General features: G+C 44.5%; 1 protein-coding gene across 2 annotated transcripts in view; it reads left to right on the top strand.

The window, feature by feature from the left end:
• The first annotated feature begins 2,838 nt into the window (after positions 1-2,838).
• egln3 (egl-9 family hypoxia-inducible factor 3) overlaps positions 2,839-22,076 on the top strand; it is a 43,022-nt gene continuing 23,784 nt past the window's right edge. For both annotated transcript variants that reach the window (XM_078407157.1, XM_078407156.1), the window contains exon 1: positions 2,839-3,867. In XM_078407157.1, coding sequence (XP_078263283.1) covers positions 2,902-3,867 — 966 coding nt within the window. In that variant the 5' untranslated portion in view covers positions 2,839-2,901. The remainder of the gene's footprint in view (positions 3,868-22,076) is intronic.

The raw sequence follows: 22,076 nt of genomic DNA, 5'->3' as shown, positions 1-22,076 counted from the left end.
AATGAAAGACCCTTAACAGCATTGATATATGGAGGGATCTTGAGGTCCAAGGCCATAGTTCCCTGAAAGTTGCAAAGCAAGTAGATAGAATGGTAAAGAAGGGGCATTGCGTCATGTCATGTTTTAGTGTTATAGGAGTTTTGTCGGCTACATTTGGACTATCCTGTGCAGTTTTGGTGTAACGTTTGGTGGACATATTGGAGAGATTTACCAGAATGTTGCCTGGATTAGAGCGTGTTCATTATAAGGAGAGGTTGAAGAAACTTGGATTGTTTCCTCTAGAGTGTTGGAGGTTGAGGTAAGGCTTGATAGAAATATATTAAAAATATGGAAACAGATTGGGCAGACAGTCAGAACTATTTTCCCAGGGTGAAAATGTCATAGCTTTAAATAGAGAGAAAATGGGTAATTATAGACCAGTTAGTCTGACATCAGTGGTGGGGAAGATGCTGGAGTCAATTATAAAAGACGAAATTGCTGAGCATTTAGATAGCAGTAACGGGATCATACCGAGTCAGCATGGATTTACGAAGGGGAAATCATGCTTGACAAATCTACTGGAATTTTTTGAGGATGTAACTAGGAAAATTGACAGGGGAGAGTCAGTGGATGTGGTGTACCTCGACTTTCAGAAAGCCTTCGACAAGGTCCCACATAGGAGATTAGTGGGCAAAATTAGGGCACATGGTATTGGGGGTAGGGTACCAACATGGATAGAAAATTGGTTGACAGACAGAAAGCAAAGAGTGGGGATTAATGGGGCCCTTTCGGAATGGCGGGCAGTGACCAGTGGGGTACCGCAAGGTTCGGTGCTGGGACCCCAGCTATTTACGATATACATTAATGACTTAGACGAAGGGATTAAAAGTACCATTAGCAAATTTGCAGATGATACTAAGCTGGGGGGTAGTGTGAATTGTGAGGAAGATGCAATAAGGCTGCAGGGTGACTTGGACAGGTTGTGTGAGTGGGCGGATACATGGCAGATGCAGTTTAATGTAGGTAAGTGTGAGGTTATTCACTTTGGAAGTAAGAATAGAAAGGCAGATTATTATCTGAATGGTGTCAAGTTAGGAGGAGGGGGAGTTCAACGAGATCTGGGTGTCCTAGTGCATCAGTCAATGAAAGGAAGCATGCAGGTACAGCAGGCAGTGAAGAAAGCCAATGGAATGTTGGCCTTCATAACAAGAGGAATTGAGTATAGGAGCAAAGAGGTCCTTCTACAGTTGTACCGGGCCCTGGTGAGACCGCACCTGGAGTACTGTGTGCAGTTTTGGTCTCCAAATTTGAGGAAGGATATTCTTGCTATGGAGGGCGTGCAGCGTAGGTTCACTAGGTTAATTCCCGGAATGGCGGGACTGTCGTATGTTGAAAGGCTGGAGCGATTGGGCTTGTATACACTGGAATTTAGAAGGATGAGGGGGGATCTTATTGAAACATATAAGATAATTAGGGGATTGGACACATTGGAGGCAGGAAACATGTTCCCAATGTTGGGGGAGTCCAGAACAAGGGGCCACAGTTTAAGGATAAGGGGTAGGCCATTTAGAACGGAGATGAGGAAGAACTTTTTCAGTCAGAGAGTGGTGAAGGTGTGGAATTCTCTGCCTCAGAAGGCAGTGGAGGCCAGTTCGTTGAATGCTTTCAAGAGAGAGCTGGATAGAGCTCTTAAGGATAGCGGAGTGAGGGGGTATGGGGAGAAGGCAGGAACGGGGTACTGATTGAGAGTGATCAGCCATGATCGCATTGAATGGCGGTGCTGGCTCGAAGGGCTGAATGGCCTACTCCTGCACCTATTGTCTATTGTCTATTGTAAAAGAGATGTGCAAGGCAGCTTTTTAACAGAGTGGTGGGTGCTGGAACACACTGCTAAAGGTGGTGGTGGGGGCAGGGACAATAGTAGCATTTAAGAGGGTTTAGGATAGGCTCATGGATATACAAGGACGGATATGAATCTTGCAGGCAGAGGAGATTAGTTAAAAAGAAAATAACTGCAGATGCTGGTACAAATCGATTTATTCACAAAATGCTGGAGTAACTCAGCAGGTCAGGCAGCATCTCGGGAGAGAAGGAAGGAGATTAGTTAACTTGGCATCATGTTTGGTACAGACAATGGTCCAAAGCCTGTGTTCCTGTGCTTACTGTTCTATGTTTTATGTCACATGCCATCCTGGTTTGAACACCTATCACCATGTCTTCTTCCTATTTGGGTCAGATTCAGGGAATCTCAGCTGAACAACACTTTGGGAGTAGTTTCAACCCTGTATTTTAGTGATTTAAGATTACGATTGTGCATCACCTTTTCATGACAATCCGAGATGGACAATAATCCCACAATCTGGCAAGTGACCTCACAACCAAACCCGTACATGAGTTTTAAAAAGTGCAACTACTCATTTCCCAAAATAAGTTGGTCACATGGCTACGAGTATAAATAAGAACAACTTGGGCGCAGTAATGCACTTTTCGATGCGGATGCCACTGAGGATTTATTTTCCAATGAGCTTGAAAACTCAATGGACTCGCTTTCTGCAGCAGCGGGAATGCAGAAATTATTTTGAAACTTTCAGACCAATGGAAAAACTGATAGAAAACGTTTCGAGAGTGCGTGTACATACAGTGAAGCGAAGGTCGCCTCGGCCGCACAATGTGCTGAACTTTATAACCAGTCGGCGGGAATAGTTGAATATGATGACGGGGTTCGAGGGTTGTAAAAAGCAGCAGCAACGCGTGCTGGGATCCGACAGCAGTTCGCGGCACCCGGACCTGGAGGCAGCCGCGTGCACGCGCTCCCTTTGCTAGACAGGGGGAGCACACCCGCACAATGCAAACGAGTGGGCGATAGTGAGCGAGCAACTTTACCCGAGACTTGCTATCTATCATGCCCCAGAAGTGAAAGGCATGGAGAAGCAACCCGACGCCGCGGCTCACGACGCGGATGGCGCTCGCCGACTGAGGCGGTTGGTCGGGGATCCTCAGAGCGGCACAAGGGGTCTTCAGCGGCTCGCGCCAGGTGACGGAGTTCTGCAGCTCGAGCGTGAGCGCGCGCTCGGACAGGCGGCGGGGCGCTCGGGGACTGCTGACAGTTGGCGAGGCTCCTACGCTCGACCGTTCGGCGAACCCGACAGCCGCGAGGACGAGAGCGCGTCCCCGGCTGATCGCGAGTGCGCGGAGCCGCCGCGTAAACGCCAGTGTTCTCGAGCAGTCAACAAGCACGCGGACATGATGTTTGACACGTACGGCACGAACTCACCACATGCCAGCAGGATTCCAACGATGCCAACCCAAATACCAACACCACATGGAGATTCTTCTTTGGATCCCGCGAATAAACTTTTCACAGACAGTTCAAAGAGTTTAGAAAGTGGCAAACTGAAAAACGATGGAGATACCGAGGATGAAGTACCAAAATGCTCCAAGGAAACGTCGAATATCCAAGCAAAATGTGATTCGTGGGTGGTATCTGATACCCTGAATAAACACCGTTGCCCTAAAACGACGAGCAATAAGAGAATCAATTTATCAAGGCTGGTGTTAGAGCATATAGTACCTTGTATGAATCAGTACGGCTTATGCTTTGTGGATAACTTCTTGGGGCACAAAATCGGTGACAAAATTTTGCAAGAAGTCATCGCTCTTCATCAGAGTGGCAATTTTGAGGATGGAGTGCTGGCAGGTCAGAGTACAAGTTCAGATAAAGAATTAACTGCTTCAACCAATAAAACTATTCGTGGAGACAAAATAACGTGGGTGCAGGGGACAGAGACCGGCTGTGCATCCATAGGGCAACTCCTACAGAGAATGGATAAACTTATATTGCATGCAGATGGGAAACTTGGACACTACAAAATTAGAGGAAGACACAAGGTTAGTAGCAAAAAATAAATTACGTGTAGATAAAATTAAATGTAGATGGGTTGGTTTGTAAATTTGCACACAACAAATTCTATGGGGTCACAGTCAGCGAGGAGCGCTGTCAAAAGACACAGCGGGATATAGATCAGCTACAAAAATGGGCAGAGAAATGACAGATGGAGTTTAATCTGAGGAAGTGTGAGGTGCTACATTTTATATGGAGAAAGTATACAGTTAATGGTAGGACACATAACAACTTTGAGGGATCATAAAGTCCAAGTCCACAGCTCCCTGAAAGTTGCAACACAAGTAGCTCGAATGACAAAGAAGGCATAAAGAAGGCTCGCCTTCATCGGTCGAAGCATTGAGTATGTGTCAGGAAGTCATGTTGCAGCTTTATAGGACTTTGGTTAGACTACATTTGGAGTATTGTGCACAGTTCTGGTCGTCCCATGCAGGAAAAATCTGGAGGCTTTGGACAATAGACAATAGGTGCAGGAGTAGGCCATTCAGCCCTTCGAGCCAGCACCACCATTCAATGTGATCATGGTTGATCATTCTCAATAAGTACCCCATTCCTGCCTTCTCCCCGTACCCCTGACTCTGCTATCCTCAAGAGCTCTATCTAGCTCTCTCTTGAATGCATTCAGAGAATTGGCCTCCACTGCCTTCTGAGGCAGAGAATTCCACAGATTTACAACTCTGACTGAAAAAGTTTTACCTCATCTCTGTTCTATGCATGCAGATGAGGTTTACCAAAAATGCTGCCTGGATTTGAAGGTATTGGCTACAGAGAGTGGTTGGACAAACTTGGATTATTTTCTCTGGAGCATTGGATGTTGAGGGAAGACCTGTTAGAAGTATATAACATTATGAGACGCTTAGGGTAGACATTCAGAACCTTTTTCCCAGGTGGAAAGTCAAAAATTAGAGAGCATAGATATAAGGTGAGAAGGACAAAGTTTAAAGGTGATGTATGGGGGGGAAGTGTATTACACTGATAGTGGTGGGTGCCTCGAACAGCTGTCAGGTATGGTGATGGAGGCAGATATGAGAGTGACATTTAAGAGGCTTTTGTATAGACACATGCATATGCAGATAATGGAGAGGTATGGATCACATACTTGCAGAGAGGATTAGTTTAACATGGCATCATGTTTGGCATGCACATTGTAGTCTGAAGGACCTGTTCTTGAGCTGTGCTGTTCTGTGTTCTATAAAATTAAATCTAGTGTGAAGGTATTGAATACACATCTTCTAAAATCAACACATTTGTTTCAATTATACAGTCATTATCTACAGTGCATTCAGAAAGTATCCAGACCCCTTCACTTTTCCACATTATGCTACATTACAGCCTTATTTTAAGATGGATTAAATTCATTTTTTTATCATCAAAATACACACAATACCCCATAATAAAAAATTGAAAACAGGTCTTTAGAAATTTTTGTAAAGTAATTAAAAAGAAATAACTGAAATATCACATTTACATAAGTATTCAGACCCTTTACTCAGTACTTTGTTGAGGCACCTTTGGCAGCGATTACAGCCTCAAGTCTTCTTGGGTATGACGCTACAAGCTTGGTACACCTGTATTTGGGTAATTTCTCCCATTCTACTCTGCAGATCCTCTCAAGCTCTGTCAGGTTGGATGGGGAGCGTTGATGCACAGCTATTTTCAGATCCCTCCAGAGATATTCAATCGGGTTCAAGTCTGGGCTCTGGCTGGGCCACTGAAGGACATTCACAGACTTGTCACAAAGCCACTCCTGCGTTGTCTTGGCTGTGTGCTTAGGGTCGTTGTCCTGTTGGAAGGTGAACATCCGCCCCAGTCTGAGGTTGAGAACACTCCGGAGCAGGTTTTTATCAAGGATCCCCCTGTACTTTGCTCCGTTCATCTTTCCCTCGATCCTGACTAGTCTCCCAGTTCCTGTCGCTGAAAAACATCTCTACAGCATGATGCTGCCACCACCATGCTTCACCGTAGGTATGGTATTGGCCAGGTGTTGAGCGGTGCCGCTTGACATTGAGGCCAAAGAGTTCAATCTTGGTTTCATCAGACCAGAGAATCTTGTTTCTCATGGTCTGAGAGTCCATTAGCTGCCTTTTGGCAAACTCCAAGCGTTGTCATCTGCCTTTTACTGAGGAGTGGCTTCCATCTGGCCACTCTACCATAAAGGCCTGATTGGTGGAGTGCTGCAGATATAGTTGTCCTTCTGGAAGGTTCTCCCATTTCACAGAGGAACACTGGAGCTCTCTCAGAGTGACCATCGGGTTCTTGGTCACCTCCCTGACCAAGGCCCTTCTTCCTCGATTGCTCAGTTTGGCCGGGTGACCAGCTCTATGAAGAGTCCTGGTGGTTCCAAAGTTCTTCCATTTAAGAATGACGAAGGCCACTGTGCTCTTCGGGACCTGCAATGCTGCAGAAATTGGTTTATACCCTTCTCCAGATCTGTGTCTCAGCACAATCCTGTCTCGGAGGTCTACGGACAATTCCTTTGTCTTCCTAGCTTGGTGTTTGCTCTGACATGCACTGTCAACTGTGGGATCTTATATAGACAGGTGTGTGCCTTTCCAAATCATGTCCAATCAATTTAGTTTATCACTGGTGGACTCCAATCAAGATGTAGAAACATCACAAGAATAATCAATGGAAACAGGATGAACATAAGCTCAATTTTGAGTGTCATAGCAAAGGGTGTGAATACTTATGTAAATGTGATATTTCAGTTATTTCTTTTTAATTTCTTTGCAAATTTTTCTAAACATGTTTTCGCTTTTTTATTCCATCATTAACTGAGTATTGATGCAAACTCAGAATATAGAGAAAGTTGGAAATCAGAAATAAATTAGGAAAAGCTGGAAATCATCAGCATGCCAGGCAGCATCCGAGGAGAAAGAAATGAAATCAATGTTGCAATGATCCTTCATCAGATGAAGAGTGATGAAAATTTTCAGTGAAGACTGAAGGAGATGGGATGAAAAGTCTCAGCAGGAATTGAGAATAGGGGATGTAAACTGCTGTCATGAATGTGTGAAATAAACTGGTGTATGGGATTTAGCATAAATTGGGAGGGAAGAGTGCAATCATAAATTGAACAAGAGGGAAGATTACAGCAATAGCTATTATAGACAATAGACAATAAGTGCAGGAGTAGGCCATTCGGCCCCTCGAGCCAGCACCACCATTCAATGTGATCATGGCTGATCATTCTCAATCAGTACCCCGTTCCTGCTTTCTCCCCATGCCCCCTGACTCCGCTATCCTTAAGAGCTCTATCTAGCTCTCTCTTGAATGTATTCAGAGAATTGGCCTCCACTGCCCTCTGAGGCAGAGAATTCCACAGATTCACAACTCTCTGACTGAAAAAGTTTTTCCTCATCTCTGTTCTAAGCATGCAGACGAGGTTTACCAAAAATGCTGCCTGGATTTGAAGGTATTGGCCACAGAGAGTGGTTGGACAAACTTGGATTATTTTCTCTGGAGCATTGGATGTTGAGGGAAGACCTGTTAGAAGTATATAACATTATGAGACACTTAGGGTAGACATTCAGAACCTTTTTCCCAGGTGGAAATGTCAAAGATTAGAGAGCATAGATATAAGGTGAGAAGGACAAAGTTTAAAGGTGATGTATGGGGGGGAAGTGTATTACACTGATAGTGGTGGGTGCCTCGAACAGCTGCATAACATGCATAAGAGGCCAAAACCTAGTGGAACCATAATTCTCAGAGCTGTATCTGAATTGAATGGTACAGAATTAATATAGCTCTCAGATTATTCAGCCTCTTTGGTCCATGTCGGCCCCAACATAGCAAACCCATCAATCATACCCCCCCCCCCCCCCCCCGCCCCCTTTTATTTCCCTGCAAATTATTCTCTCTCACATGGTCAATAACTGTACTTTGATTTATTTGCCTCATGGGAACACAAAAGAATAATTTACAGTGGTTAATTAACCTAATAGCCCACTCACTTTAAGGTTGTGGGAGCAAACCAAAGTACCTGGCAGAAATGCACCCACACACAAGGAGAAAATGCAGATGACAAAAAGGAATAGCCTAGGTTAGGATCAAACCCACACGTTACTGAAGCTGAGAGGAGGCAGTGCTAATGACAGTGTTATCCAAATGTAGAGTTGGGCTCCTCTTGCATGCAGAAGAATGCTGTGGATGCAAGAAGGGGATAGATTTGAATAGCTGAAAGATTTGAGGTCTTGCTGAATGGGACACAATGTAAATCATCAAGGGAGAGCAGCATGATAAATCAAATGCATAAACCCCCCTGGAAAGGGAGGGATGAGCGAGAACTTTGTGTGGTCAATCTGCAGCAATACGGCACAACTACTGTCTCGGTTCCAGGTTCAAACCTGATTTCCAATGCTGTCTGTGTGGAGTTTGCACATACTCTCTGTAGCTACATGGGTTTCATGAATGTTCCAAAGAAATGCAGATTGGTTGGTCAATTGGCCGCTGTAAATTGCCCCAAGAGTTTAGGTGAATGGTAGAATCGGGAGGAGTTAACAGGAATATGGGAAAATAAAATCAGATTAGCGTAGGATTAAGATAATTAATGGGTGCGTGATGGTTACTGTGGACTCAAAGGGCTGAAGGACCAATTTCCTTGCTGTGTGACACAATGAATGACTATATATATTCTAAATAAAATGTATGACCTGTTTTTTGATATGTTGATAATGGACAACATTTAGATGAGAAGTTAGGACAGATTTTTAGTGGGCTCCAGATGAGAGAACTGTGAATTGAAAGAAATGATAAGTAGGACAAAGCAGGTTGAAAGGGCCAAATGGTCTAATCCTGCTCCTACTTATTTCTTAACTAGAAGGATGGCATACTGAGAGTAAAAGACGTTTTACCAATATGGTACTAGTTGATTTTCTTTGGTATATAACAATAGAAATATTAAAGATTAATGTAAGAAAATAACTGCAGATGCTGGTACAAATCGAAGGTATTTATTTCACAAAATGCTGGAGTAACTCAGCAGGTCAGGCAGCATCTCAGGAGAGAAGGAATGAGTGACGTTTCGGGTCGAGACCCTTCTTCAGACTGATTAATGTAATTTTTTTTTTTAAATGTCCAATTATGCTAATGGACTGTGAGTTGGGAACATTTTAAACTTAGCAAAGGAGGATCATGAAATTTATTTAAAGAAAAGGAAAGATCTCAGATGAAAATGTACCATGTGACACACAAAAATGGAGTGTAAGAGATTCTTGGGGAATGTAAAAAGGAGATGACTAGTGAGAACAAATGCAGATCTCTTACAGAAAAAGAGAAGCAAATTTATAAAGGACAATAAGGAAATGGTGGAAGAATTATCTTCATAAAAGACACGATAATTCTGTCAAAAATATTGAAAAACAAGGTGTGTCAAAAATAAGGAACTTAAGGAAATAAATATTTGTCAAAAATATTACTAGAGATATTGGTGAGTTTGAGAGTGGGTAAATCCCAAGGAGCTCATGATCCATATCTAGGGTTTTGAAAGGTTATAGATACTATGCTTTTCATCTTCAGTTAATTCTTCTGGATTGGAAGGTGGCAAATATAACTACACTGGTGAGAACATGGCAGATGGAATATAATGTGGAAAAAAGTTTTCTTTAAATGATGAGAGATTGAGTATTGTTAATGTTCATAGGGGCTTGGGTGTACTTACACATGTTACTGAAAGCCAACATACAAGTGAAACAAGCAATTAGTTTGACTATGTATGAGAGATTTGAATAAAAGAAGAATGACGGCTTACTGCATGTGTGGGGCCTTGCTGATACTACACATGGAGTATAATGCACAGATTTGGTATATTTTTTTAAGATTGGAGATAGTTGTCATTGAGGAATTACAGAAAAGATTGGGTAGACTGGTTCCACGCTTTACATATTTGTCATGTTAGGAGAGATTGTAAAGACTAGGCCTGTATCCCCCAGACAGGTTGAATAAAGGCAGAATGTTACCCTAGAACCAGGGGATGTAGTCTCAGAAAAAGGAGTGGACAATTCAGGACTGCAATGAAAAGACGTTTCTACCAAAACTGTAATGAATCTTTGGAATTCTCTATCGTGAAGTGTTCAGGTGGCTCAGCTGTTGAATGTATTTTCAAAACAGAAATTGATGGGAAACAAGGAAATGGCAGAACAGTTAAACGAGTACTTTGGTTCTGTCTTCACTAAGGAAGACACAAACAATCTCCCAGAAATACTAGGGGACCGAGGATCTAATGGGAACTGAAGGGAATCCACATTAGTCAGGAAATGGTGTTAGGTAAATTGTTGGGACTGAAGGCAGGTAAACCCCCAGGGCCTGATGGTCTGCATCCCAGAATACTCAAGGAGGTGGCCCTAGAAATCGTGGATGCATTGGTGATTATTTTCCAATGTTCTCTCGACTCTGGATCAGTTCCTGTGGACTGGAGGGTAGCCAATGTAACTACACTTTTTAAGAAAGGAGGGAGAGAGAAAACAGGGAATTATAGACCAGTTAGCCTTACATTGGTAGTGGGGAAGATGTTTGAGTCGATTAATTATTAAAGATGTTATAGCAGCGCATTTGGAAAGCAGTGACAGGATCGGTCAACGGCAGCATGTATTTATGAGGGGGAAATCATGCTCGACTAATCTTCTGGAATTTTTTGAGGATGTGGAATGGATAAGGGAGAGCCAGTGGATGTGGTGTATCTGGACTTTCAAAAAGCCTTTGACAAGGTCCCACACAAGAGATTAGTGTGCAAATTAGAGCACATGGTATTTTGGGTAGGGTATTGACATGGATAGAGAACTGGTTGGCAGACAGGCAGCAAAGAGTAGGAATTAACGGGTCCTTTTCAGAATGGCAGGCAGTGACTAGTGGTGTGCCGCAAGTCTCGGTGCTGGGACCTCAGTTATTTACAATATATATTAAAGATTTAGACGAGGGAACTAAATGTGACATCTCCAAGTTTGCGGATTATACAAAGCTGGGTGGAGTGTGAGCTGCGAGGAGGATGCTATGAGGCTGCAGGGTGACTTGGATAGGTTGGGTGAGTGGGCAGATGCATGGCAGATGCAGTATAATGTGGATAAATGTGAGGTTAACTACTTTGGTGGCAAGGACAGGAAGGCAGATTATTATCTGAATGGTGTCAGATTTGGAAAATGGGTGCAACGAGACCTGGGTGTGCTTGTACATTAGTCACTGAAAGTAAGCATGCAGGTACAGCAGGCAGTGAAGAAAGCTAATGGCATGTTGGCCTTCATTGCGAGAGGATTTGAGTTTAGGAGCAAGGAGGTCTACCACAGTTGTACAGGGCACTGGTGAGACCGCACCTGGAGTATTGTGTGCAATTTTGGTCTCTTAATTTGAGGAAGGACATTATTGCTGTTGAGGGAGTACAGCATAGGTTCACCAGGTTAATTCCTGGGATGGCGGGACTGACATATGATGAAAGAATGAGTCGACTGGGCTTATATTCACTGGAATTTAGAAGGATGAGAGGGGATCGTATAGAAACATATAACATTCTAAAGGATTGGATAGGCTAGATGCAGGAAAAAAATTCTCGTTGTTGGGGGAGTCCAGAACCAGGGTTCAGTTTAAGAATAAAGGGGTAGGCCATTTAGGACTGAAATGAGGAAAAACCTTTTCACCCAGAGAGTTGTGAATCTGTGGTATTCTCTGCCACAGAAGGCAATGTAGGCAAATTCACTGGATGTTTTCAAGAGAGAGTTAGATTTGGCTCTTAGGGCTAAAGGAATCAAGGGATATGGGGAAAAAGCAGGAACGGGGTACTGATTTTGGATGATCAACCATGATCATATTGAATGGCAGTGCTGGCTCAAAGGGCCGAATGGCCTACTCCTGCACCTATTTTTCTATGTTTCTATGATAGATTTTTATACATTTAGGGATTCGATGGATATGCACAAACATGGAGCTAAGTTAGGAGATCAGCCATGATCCTGATGAATAACCAAGTAGGCTTGAAGGGATGAATGAAGAACAACTGCTCCTATTTCTTATGTTCCTATGTGTCTATCACGCCATTCCCAAAACTATTGTGCAAATATAACTTGAATGTAGAACTAACATTATTTGGAGTAGGAGTCTCAACTCTGTGGAGTTATATTTGGTGCGTGGTATCATATTTACACCGAGAAAAGACGAATAACAATTCATATAAGAAAAAAAAGACAGAAAATGCAGGAGTAAGTCAGCAGGTCAGGCACCGTGTCTGGGGAACATGGATAGATAGCGTTTTGTGTCGGGACGCTTCTTCATTCTGATTGTGGAGGAGGGGCAAGAAAATTGGAAAAGAGGAGGGGCAGGACAAAGCTTGGCAAGTGATAGGTGGTGAGAGGGGAGCGTTTGATAGAGATGGTTACACAAAAGCCAAAGATCAAAAGACAGAAAATGTGAGACAAAAGGATTGACGAGTTGTGAATTGTGAAGCTGGAGGAAGGAATGTAGCTGGATGGGGAGGAGAGAAATAGGTGTGAGTCCAGGCGGTGCACCGGGGAGTGGGGTGGGGGCGAAGAAAGGAGGAATGGGGTAAGGGGTAGAAGAGGATGTCAGTTACCTAAAATTAGAGAATTCAATGTTCATACCATTGGAAGCTTCATCCTGTAAACTACCCAAGTGGAATGTGAGATGCTATTCCTCCAATTTGCATGTGGCACACTGGCAACGGAGGAAGCCCAGGACAGAAAGGGAAGAGGAGTTCAAATGGTTAGAAATTAGGAGATCTAGCAGGACTGAGCACAAGTGATTGGCGAAACAGTCACTGAGTTTACACTCGGTCCCATTATTGCACAGGAGCCAGACTGGGAACACTGGATGCAATAGGATAGATTATATGAGGTGTCCATGCACCTCTGTCTCATTTTGAAGGACTGCTGGGGTGCTTGGATGGTGGTGTGGGAAGAGGTAAAGGGACCGTTGTAAACCGGCATCTGCAGTTCCTTGTGTCGACAGTTGATATAAGAACTTATTCCAAGAAGCTCCAGAGGAACATAATCAAATAAAGAAATGATGTCCAGCCAAAGGCAAGATAACAAACCCATGTCTTTGGGGTTTATTTGAAGGTAGGTAGAAAAGGGTGGAATATACATTGGTCAGTTAATACTGGTGTTAAAATTGGGGGGTTAAATTGTAGAGCTAATTAATAATGTGTGCCATGCAAACAAAAATTACAGATTTTGAAAAATGAGAAAGGATACATTTGAAAATAAGTTCTTAATTTTACAAAAATGAAGGACATAATTGTTCATGAAGCAAAATACCTTTGATTAAAATTCTACTTGTTGCTATTTTTTCAGTCTAATGATAGCCCATTGTTTTCTAGATGTCCCACATTTGTCACTTGTTCTCTTATCGGACAAAAATCTGTACTTGTATTTAGCCATTCTTTTACATAAGAACAGCTGAAATGGAAATGGGTATAGGCCATTTGGTTGAGCATGTGTGGACACGATAAGAAGAAGAAGGCCCCATAAGTCTGCTCCATAATTCAACAAGATCATGAGTGAACTTCTCTCACAAAGTTAATTTTCATGTTCTATCCCGATATCCTTTGACGTTTAATATACAGAAACAATCAATCTTTTTTTCTGTGCAGTTAACGGCTGATCCTTGAAAGCCTTCGACAGGACATTCAGCAACCACAGTGAAAATAAATTTCTCCTCACTTCAATCAAATTGCAGGTGCCCTAGCTGAGATTTATGACTGGAGGGTAGTACATGTTGTGCATCTTTTTAAGAAGGGCTACAGAGAAAACACTGGGAACTGCAGGATAGTGAGTCTAATATCTGTGGTCAGAAAGTTCCCAGAGAGTATTCTGAGGGTCAAGATTTACATGCATTTAGATGGACAAGGGCTGATAGGGATAGTCAGCACGGTTTTATACATAGGAAATCGTGCCTCACAAATCTGATTTTTTTGAAAAGGTGATGATAAAGATTGATGAGGGCAGGGCTGTAAAAGTATACATGGACTCCAGCAAGGCATTTGACAAGTGTCCATATGGTAGTTCTGGAAGATTAGATTGCATGGGATCTAAGAAGTAGATAGCGCAGCGGTAGAGTTGCTGCTTTACAGCGAATGCAGCGCCGGAGACTCAGGTTCGATCCTGACTACGGGTGCTGCACTGTAAGGAGTTTGTACGTTCTCCCCGTGACCTGCGTGGGTTTTCTCCGAGATCTTCGGTTTCCTCCCACACTCCAAAGACGTACAGGTATGTAGGTTAATTGGTTGGGTAAATGCAAAAATTGTCCCTAGTGGGTGTAGGATAGTGTTAATGTACGGGGATCGCTGGGCGGCACGGACATGGTGGGCCGAAAAGGCCTGTTTCCGGCTGTATATATATGATATGATATGATATGAAGAGATAGCTGACTGGATAGAAAATTGGCTTAATGGAAAGAAGGAGAGGGTAATGGTGGAAGGTTGTTTTTTGGACTGGAGGCCGATGACTAGTGGTATGCCTCAGGGTTTTGTGCTGGGTTCATTGGTGTTTGTCATCTACATCAATGATTTAAATGAGAATGTACATGGCATGATTAGTAAGTTTGCAGATGACACTAAAGTGAATGGTATTGTAGATAGAAAGACGTTTGTCAAAAATTGGTTGGGCATGTAGGCTGAAGAATGGTTGATGAAGTTTAATGCAGAGAAGTGTGAGGTGTTGCAAAGGGAAGTCTAACCAGGGCAGGACCTACACAGTGAATGGAGGGCTCTGGGGAGTGTTGGAGAACAAAGGATCTAAAAGTGCAGATACGTAGTTCCTTGAAAGTTCAGTCACAAGTAGATAGGGTGGTCAAAGAAGGCTTTCGGCACATTGGCCTTTATCAGTCATATTGCCTATGGAAGTTGGGAGGTTATGTTACAGTTCCACAGGACATTGGTGAGGCCACATTTACAGTATTATGTTCAGTTTTAGTCATCTGGTTATAGGAAAAACTTTAAGTTGGAAAGGGGGCAGAAACATAGAAAATAGGTGCAGGATGAGGCCATTTGGCCCATCGAGCCAGCACCACCATTCATTGTGATCATGACTGATCATCCATAATCAGTAACCCGTGCCTGCCTTCTCCCCATATCCTGTGATTCCGCTAGCCTCTAAAGCTCTATCTAACTCTCTTTTAAATTCATCCAGTGAATTGGCCTCCACTGCCTTCTGTGGCAGAGAATTCCACAAACTCACAACTCTCTGGATGAAAAAGTTCCTTCTCACCTCAGTTTTAAATAGCCTCCCCTTTATTCTAAGACTGTGGCCCCTGGTTCTGGACTCCCCCAACATTGGGAACATTTTTCCTGCATCTAGCTTGTCCAGTCCTATTATAATTTGATATGTCTCTATAAGATCCCCTCTCATCCTTCTAAACCCCAGTGAATACAAGCCTAGTCTTTTCAATCTTTCCACATATGACAGTCCCGCCATCCCAGGGATCAATCTCGTGAACCCAGATAAGATTTCCAAGAATCTTGCCAGGACTCGAGGGCCTGAACTACAGGGAGAGGTTGAGCAGGCTAGGACTTTAATCCTTGGAGTGCAGGAGGATGAGGGGGTAATCTTATGGAGGTGTATAAGGTTGTAAATACACAGTCTTTTACCCAGGCTTAGTGAATTGGGTATCAATGGACATAGGTTAAAGAGTTGAACCGGTACTTTGGATCTGTCTTCACTGAGGAGGATACAAACAATCTCCCAGATGTTCTAGTGGCCAGAGATCCTAGGGTGACAGAGGAACTGGAGGAAATCTACATTAGGCAGGAAAAAGTTTTGGGTAGACTAATGGGACTCAAGGCTGATAAATCCCCAGGGCCTGATGGTCTGCATCCCAGGGTACTTAAGGAGGTGGCTCTAGAAATTGTGGACGCATTAGTAATGATTTTCCAATGTTCTATAGATTCCGGGTCAGTTCCTGTGGATTGGAGGGTAGCTAATGTTATCCCACTTTTCAAGAAAGGAGGGAGAGAGAAAACGGGAAATTATAGACCAGTTAGTCTGACATCAGTGGTGGGGAAGATGCTGGAGTCAATTATAAAAGACGAAATTGCGGAGCATTTGGATCGCAGTAACAGGATCGTTCCGAGTCAGCATGGATTTACGAAGGGGAAATCGTGCTTGACTAATCTACTGGAATTTTTTGAGGATGTAACTAGGAAAATTGACAGGGGAGAGCTGGTGGATGTGGTGTACCTCGACTTTCAGAAAGCCTTCGACAAGGTCCCACATAGGAGATTGGTGAGCAAAATTAGAGCACATGGTATTGGAGGTAGGGTACTGACATGGATAGAAAGTTGGTTGACAGACAGAAAGCAAAGAGTGGGGATAAATGGGTCCCTTTCAGAATGGCAGGCAGTGACTAGTGGGGTACCGCAAGGCTCGGTGTTGGGACTGCAGCTATTTACAATATACATCAATGACTTGGATGAAGGGATTAAAAGTACCATTAGCAAATTTGCCGATGATACAAAGCTAGGTGGCAGTGTGAACTGTGAGGAAGATGCTATGAGGTTGCAGGGTGACTTGGACAGGTTGTGTGAGTGGGCGGATGCATGGCAGATGCAGTTTAATGTGGATAAGTGTGAGGTTATCCACTTTGGTGGTAAGAATAGGAAGGCAGATTATTATTTGAATGGTGTCAAGTTAGGAAAAGGGGACGTACAACGTGATCTGGGTGTCTTAGTGCATCAGTCACTGAAAGGAAGCATGCAGGTACAGCAGGCAGTGAAGAAAGCCAATGGAATGTTGGCATTCATAACAAGAGGAGTTGAGTATAGGAGCAAAGAGGTCCTTCTGCAGTTGTACAGGGCCCTAGTGAGACCGCACCTGGAGTACTGTGTGCAGTTTTGGTCTCCAAATTTGAGAAAGGATATTCTTGCTATTGAGGGCGTGCAGCGTAGGTTTACTAGGTTAATTCCCGGAATGGCGGGACTGTCATATGTTGAAAGACTGGAGCGACTAGGTTTGTATACACTGGAATTTAGAAGGATGAGAGGGGATCTTATCGAAACGTATAAGATTATTAAGGGGTTGGACATGTTAGAGGCAGGAAACATGTTCCCAATGTTGGGGGAGTCCAGAACCAGGGGCCACAGTTTAAGAATAAGGGGTAGGCCATTTAGAACAGAGATGAGGAAAAACTTTTTTAGTCAGAGAGTTGTGAATCTGTGGAATTCTCTGCCTCAGAGGGCAGTGGAGGCCAATTCTCTGAATACATTCAAGAGAGAGCTAGATAGAGCTCTTAAGGATAGCGGAATCAGGGGGTATGGGGAGAAAGCAGGAACGGGGTACTGATTGAGAATGATCAGCCATGATCACATTGAATGGCGGTGCTGGCTCGAAGGGCCGAATGGCCTACTCCTGCACCTATTGTCTATTGTCTATTGTTAAAAAGTGAGGGGGAAGAGGCTTAAAAGGAAGCTGAGGGGCAACCTTTTTACAGAAAGGGTGATTCGTATATGCAATGAGCTGCCAGAGAAAATAGTTGAGGCAGGTACTTTCATAATGTTTAAAAGACATTTGGACAGGTACATGAATAGGAGAGGTTTCATTTAGTTTATTGTCACGTGTACCGACGTACAGTGAAAAAACTTTGTTGCGTGCTAACAAGCCAGCGGTAAGCCAAAACATGAATATAATTGAGCTATTCGCAGTGTTCTGGTGTATGATAAGGGAATAACATTTAGTGCAAGGTAAAACCAGTAAAGTCCAATCAAAGATAGTCCAATAGTAGTTCCGACCACTCTCTTGTTGTGGTAGAATGGTTCAGCTGCCTGATAACAACTGGAAAGAAACTGCCCCTGAATTTGGAGGTGTGTGTTTTTACACTTCTATACCTTTTGCCCAATGGGAGAAGGGAGAAGAGGGAGTGGCCAGGGAGCGACTCGTCCTTGTTTATGCTGCTGGCCTTCGAGTTGCCCAAACAGAGGCAGGTGGGATGGGTGTGGATGGGCCATATTGGTCAGCGTGGGCAAATGTGGCCAGAGGGCCTGTTTCAACGCTGTATGTCTCTAATATAGAGGCCTAGCCAACTCAATCTCTCCTCATATTACATCTGAAGAAACACTGGTGACCCTTTGTGACAAAATATTAATTGCAAGTCTGTCCATTTTTACGTAAGAAGAACAAAATAGTACACTGTGGCGGTACCCGGGGATTAGGCCACTCCCTGGATCTTCCTCCTCGGCACGGGTTGGACAGGGCTGGGGAAGGGACTAGTGCTACGGGGATTGCCTGAAGGGGCTCGAGAGATAACTCGTGCTTGAGACTGAAGAGCGTGTGGATGTTCTATTGCTGGATTAAATTACTGTTAATACCTACCTGGCGTCTTGCCTGATTCCTACTGCGTCCAGACCCACTACACTGGTGACCCTCGACATTTCCTCGCAAGTCACGATGGACCCGATCGTTCCGCAACACGCACTACCCGGCCGTGCCGGTCAGCCGCCTCTGGACCCTGCCGGAACCCACCCCGTGGACCCTGCCGACCGCACCGCTCTCCACGCCGTGGCGTTGAAGCTGCCTCCCCTTTGGACCGACGACCCTGATTTGTGGTTTGACCAGGCTGAGGCGCAGTTTGCACTGCGGGGAGTGACCGCCGACGCAACCAAGTACTTTTACGATATCGGCGCCCTCGACCAGGCCACTGAGTGACGGGTCAGACCTTTCCTCCGTGCCCCCCTGGCGGGTAATAAGTATGAGGGCCTCAAGGCCTTTCTCCTCCAGAAGTTCAGCCTCAACGAGGCCGAGCGGGCGACTCAGATTCTACAGATGACTGGCCTGGGTGACCGCCGCCTGTCGGTACTGCTGGGCGATATGCTGGCCCTGATGGGCGACCACGAGCCCTGCTTTTTATTTAAACATGCTTACCTGCAGCAGCTGCCGTCGGATCTCCGCCATGGCGGCGCAGAGTGTTCGAGGTGCTCCAAGGGCTAGCCCACCCTTCCATTCGGGCGACGACGGCCGTCGTGGCTTCCCGTTTCGTGTGGCACCGGTTACGTAAACAGGTTGGGCATTGGGCGTGCACCTGCATCCCATGCCAAACTGCCAAAGTACAGCGGCATGTGCGAGCGCCGCTCCAGGAGTTCATCGTCCCTCGCCAGCGGTTCGACCACATCCACGTGGACATCAACGTGGACATCGTGGGGCCGCTGCCGCCTTCTCAGGTCTTCACCCACCTCCTGACCGTGGTCGACCATTTCGCGCGGTGTCCGGAAGCAGCTCCACTGGCAGACACTTCTGCCGCTACTTGTGCCCGTGCCTTGCCAGCACACTGGATTGCTAGATTTGGAGTGCCGCTTGACATTACGTCCGACCAGGGGCCACAATTCACCTCCGAACTGTGGTCGGCCATGGCTCAACTACTTGAAGCCAGCAAACGTGGACAATAGCCAGCCGGTCCTATTGGCACGGCCTCACCCTCGAGGTCGTCCTGCGTCCCGGCCCTTACCCCCAGCGTCCATGCAGGTTTCTTCGCCTGGCAGTGTGGTTCCGGTTCCTGCGACCGCCGTGGTGTGCACACGGGCTGGTCATCTCCGGTTCTTGGGGGAGGGGGGTCCTGTGGCCGTACCCGGGGATTAGGCCACTCCCTGGATCATCCCCCTCGGCACGGGTTGGACAGGGCTGGGGAAGGGACTAGTGCTACGGGGTTTGCCTGAAGGGGCTAGAGAGATAACTCGTGCTTGAGACTGAAGAGTGTGGATGTTCTGTTGCTGGATTAAATTACTGTTAATACCTACCTGGCGTCTTGCCTGATTCCTACTGCGTCCAGACCCACTACAACCCAATACTCCAGATGTGGTCTCACCAAGCCCTATATAATTGGTTTAAGACATCTATATTGTTGTACTCTTGCACTGAAGGCCAACATACCATCAGCTTTCCCAATTGCGTGCTATTTGCACGTTAGTTTTAAAGTGGCTGAAGGTATGAATGGTGGAGGAAAGGGGCATGTTTGAGATGTGTTTGGAAGATTGGGCTATTCTGTTGCCCATGAATGCTACACCATTCAGTTAGATTAATTTCATTTCTTATTTAAAGTTCCATAACCCTTGACAGCCATTCCACATATGGCCTCATGATTATGAATGATTTTGATTATCAAATGATCCTGTTCTTTCATATCATTTAATCCATCATTTATTTAGCTGCTTTTCAAATAGTACTTAAGGTAAACCAGAATGTGTAGTTTTTTAAAAATGTTGGTGGTTCTCCTGTTGCAGAACCATTCTTATTCAATTGCTTTTTCTTTTTCTTTCGTAGTTCAACCTAAACCCATTTCTGCTTTCACAGCTAAAACATGTCATTCTGAATAAAAATGTTCAAAACAAACAAAGCAGAATTAGGATCTAAAAACATAAAAATATAAGAAATAAGAGCAGGAGTAATGTGTGTCCAGCTCTTCAAACCTGCTCTGCCATTCAATTGGGATCATGACACTTCAGCTCCACTTTGCTGTACTGTCTCCATATCTATTGATTCCTTTAATATCTAGAAATGTATCAATATCTATTTTGAAAATGAACTCAACAATGGAACACTATCACACTCCATGTTAGAGAATTCTAATGATTCACTGCCCTTTGCGTGAAGAAATGTCTTTTTATTGTAATCTTCATCAGTCAGAGTATTGAGAATACAAATTGGGAGGTCATGTTGCAGTTGTATAAGATGTTGGTGAGACCGCATTTAGAATATTGTGTTCAGTTCTGGGCACCATGTTATAGGAAAGATATTGTCAAGCATGAAAGGGTTCAGAAAAGATTTACAAGGATGTTGCCAGGACTAGAGGGGGTGAGAGGTTGAGTAGGCTGGGTCTCTATTCCATGGAGTGCTGGAGGATGAGTGGAGATCTTATAGAGGTATACAAAATCATGAGGAATAGATTGGGTAGATGCATAGTCTTATGCCCAGAGTAGGGGAATCGAGGACATAGGTTCAAGATGAATGGGAGAAGATTTAATACGAATCTGAGGGGTATCTTTTTTACACAAAGGGTGGTGGGTGTATGGAACAAGCTGCCAGAGGAGGTAGTTGAGGCTGGGACTATCCCATAGTTTATGAAACAGTTAGACAGGTACATGGATAGGACAGGTTTGGAGGAATATGGACCAAGCGCAGGGAAGTGGAACTAGTGTAGCTGGGACATTGTTGGCCGGTGTGGGCGAGTTGGGCCGAAGGGCCTGTTTCTACACTGTCTCACTCTATGACTCTAAATTGTCAACTCCTTATTTTGAGATTACCTGGTTCTGGGGTAACATTCTGCTTGCCTCCATCCTGTCCGGGCCATTATTCCAGGGAAGATTATTCAGAAGACTCACCACCTGCTATGTGAAGAAATTTGCTCAGTACTTTCTCTCTTGGGTAAGGAAACAACTCCTCTAGGTGCAGTTTCAGAGAGGTCTTGTATATTTAGTTGCAATAACTTTATATCTCAGTAACAGCATTACAAGGGTTTTTTTCTGACACCAGACACCTTGCAGCCTTGAGACTCATTCCTAATTTTAATCTTTACATTTTTATTTTAAAATTTCCAACAACCTAGCACTGGTAAATTCAGATAATTATTTTGTATTTATCTCCATTCTGACCTTCAGCTCCATTACATCTTATTACTATTTCCTGCTACTTTACACCAATGCCGATTTCATCAAATATGAAGAATTTGGGGGTCAAGGGGAGACTGGGTGGTAATCCCCCCCCCCCCATGCCGCTCCACAAGACATTGCGTACATGCCGTCCAGGGATTCCTCAATGGCGCCGATCACTGGGCCAACTCACATTCCTGGCTCCTCCCCCACGCACACTCGGCACGTCGCCTCCAGTGAGTTATGGCACGTCGCCTGTTCTTTCGGGTTGTAACAATCTTGAATCCCCACGGCGCTATAGCCGACGGGTTCGCGTTGAATTACATTTTGCTTGGGCTTTCTGCGACCGACTACCTGCGAGTAAAAGCGGGTTTGTGAGATATCCGGCGGAATCTCCCTGGCCAAAAGTTTCCCCAAACTGGTGGCACATTCGAAAAATATAGCAACACTGGATCCTCTGCTGAGAACCGATTTACGCAATAGCAAGATGCTTTCAGATCTTGAGAAACTAGCGAGAGAGTCCATCGTGCCTCGTTTGAATGAACATGGTTATTATTACATTGACAATTTTTTGGGAACTGTAATTGGCGATTGCATCTTTGAAGAAGTTCGTAATTTGCATTTTGT

This window comes from Rhinoraja longicauda, chromosome 10, assembly GCF_053455715.1.
Source record: "Rhinoraja longicauda isolate Sanriku21f chromosome 10, sRhiLon1.1, whole genome shotgun sequence".
NCBI classification, from domain to species: Eukaryota; Metazoa; Chordata; class Chondrichthyes; order Rajiformes; family Arhynchobatidae; genus Rhinoraja; species Rhinoraja longicauda.
The sequence above is the reverse complement of the archived record's forward strand: the minus strand, read 5'-3'. Positions and strand labels throughout refer to the sequence as shown.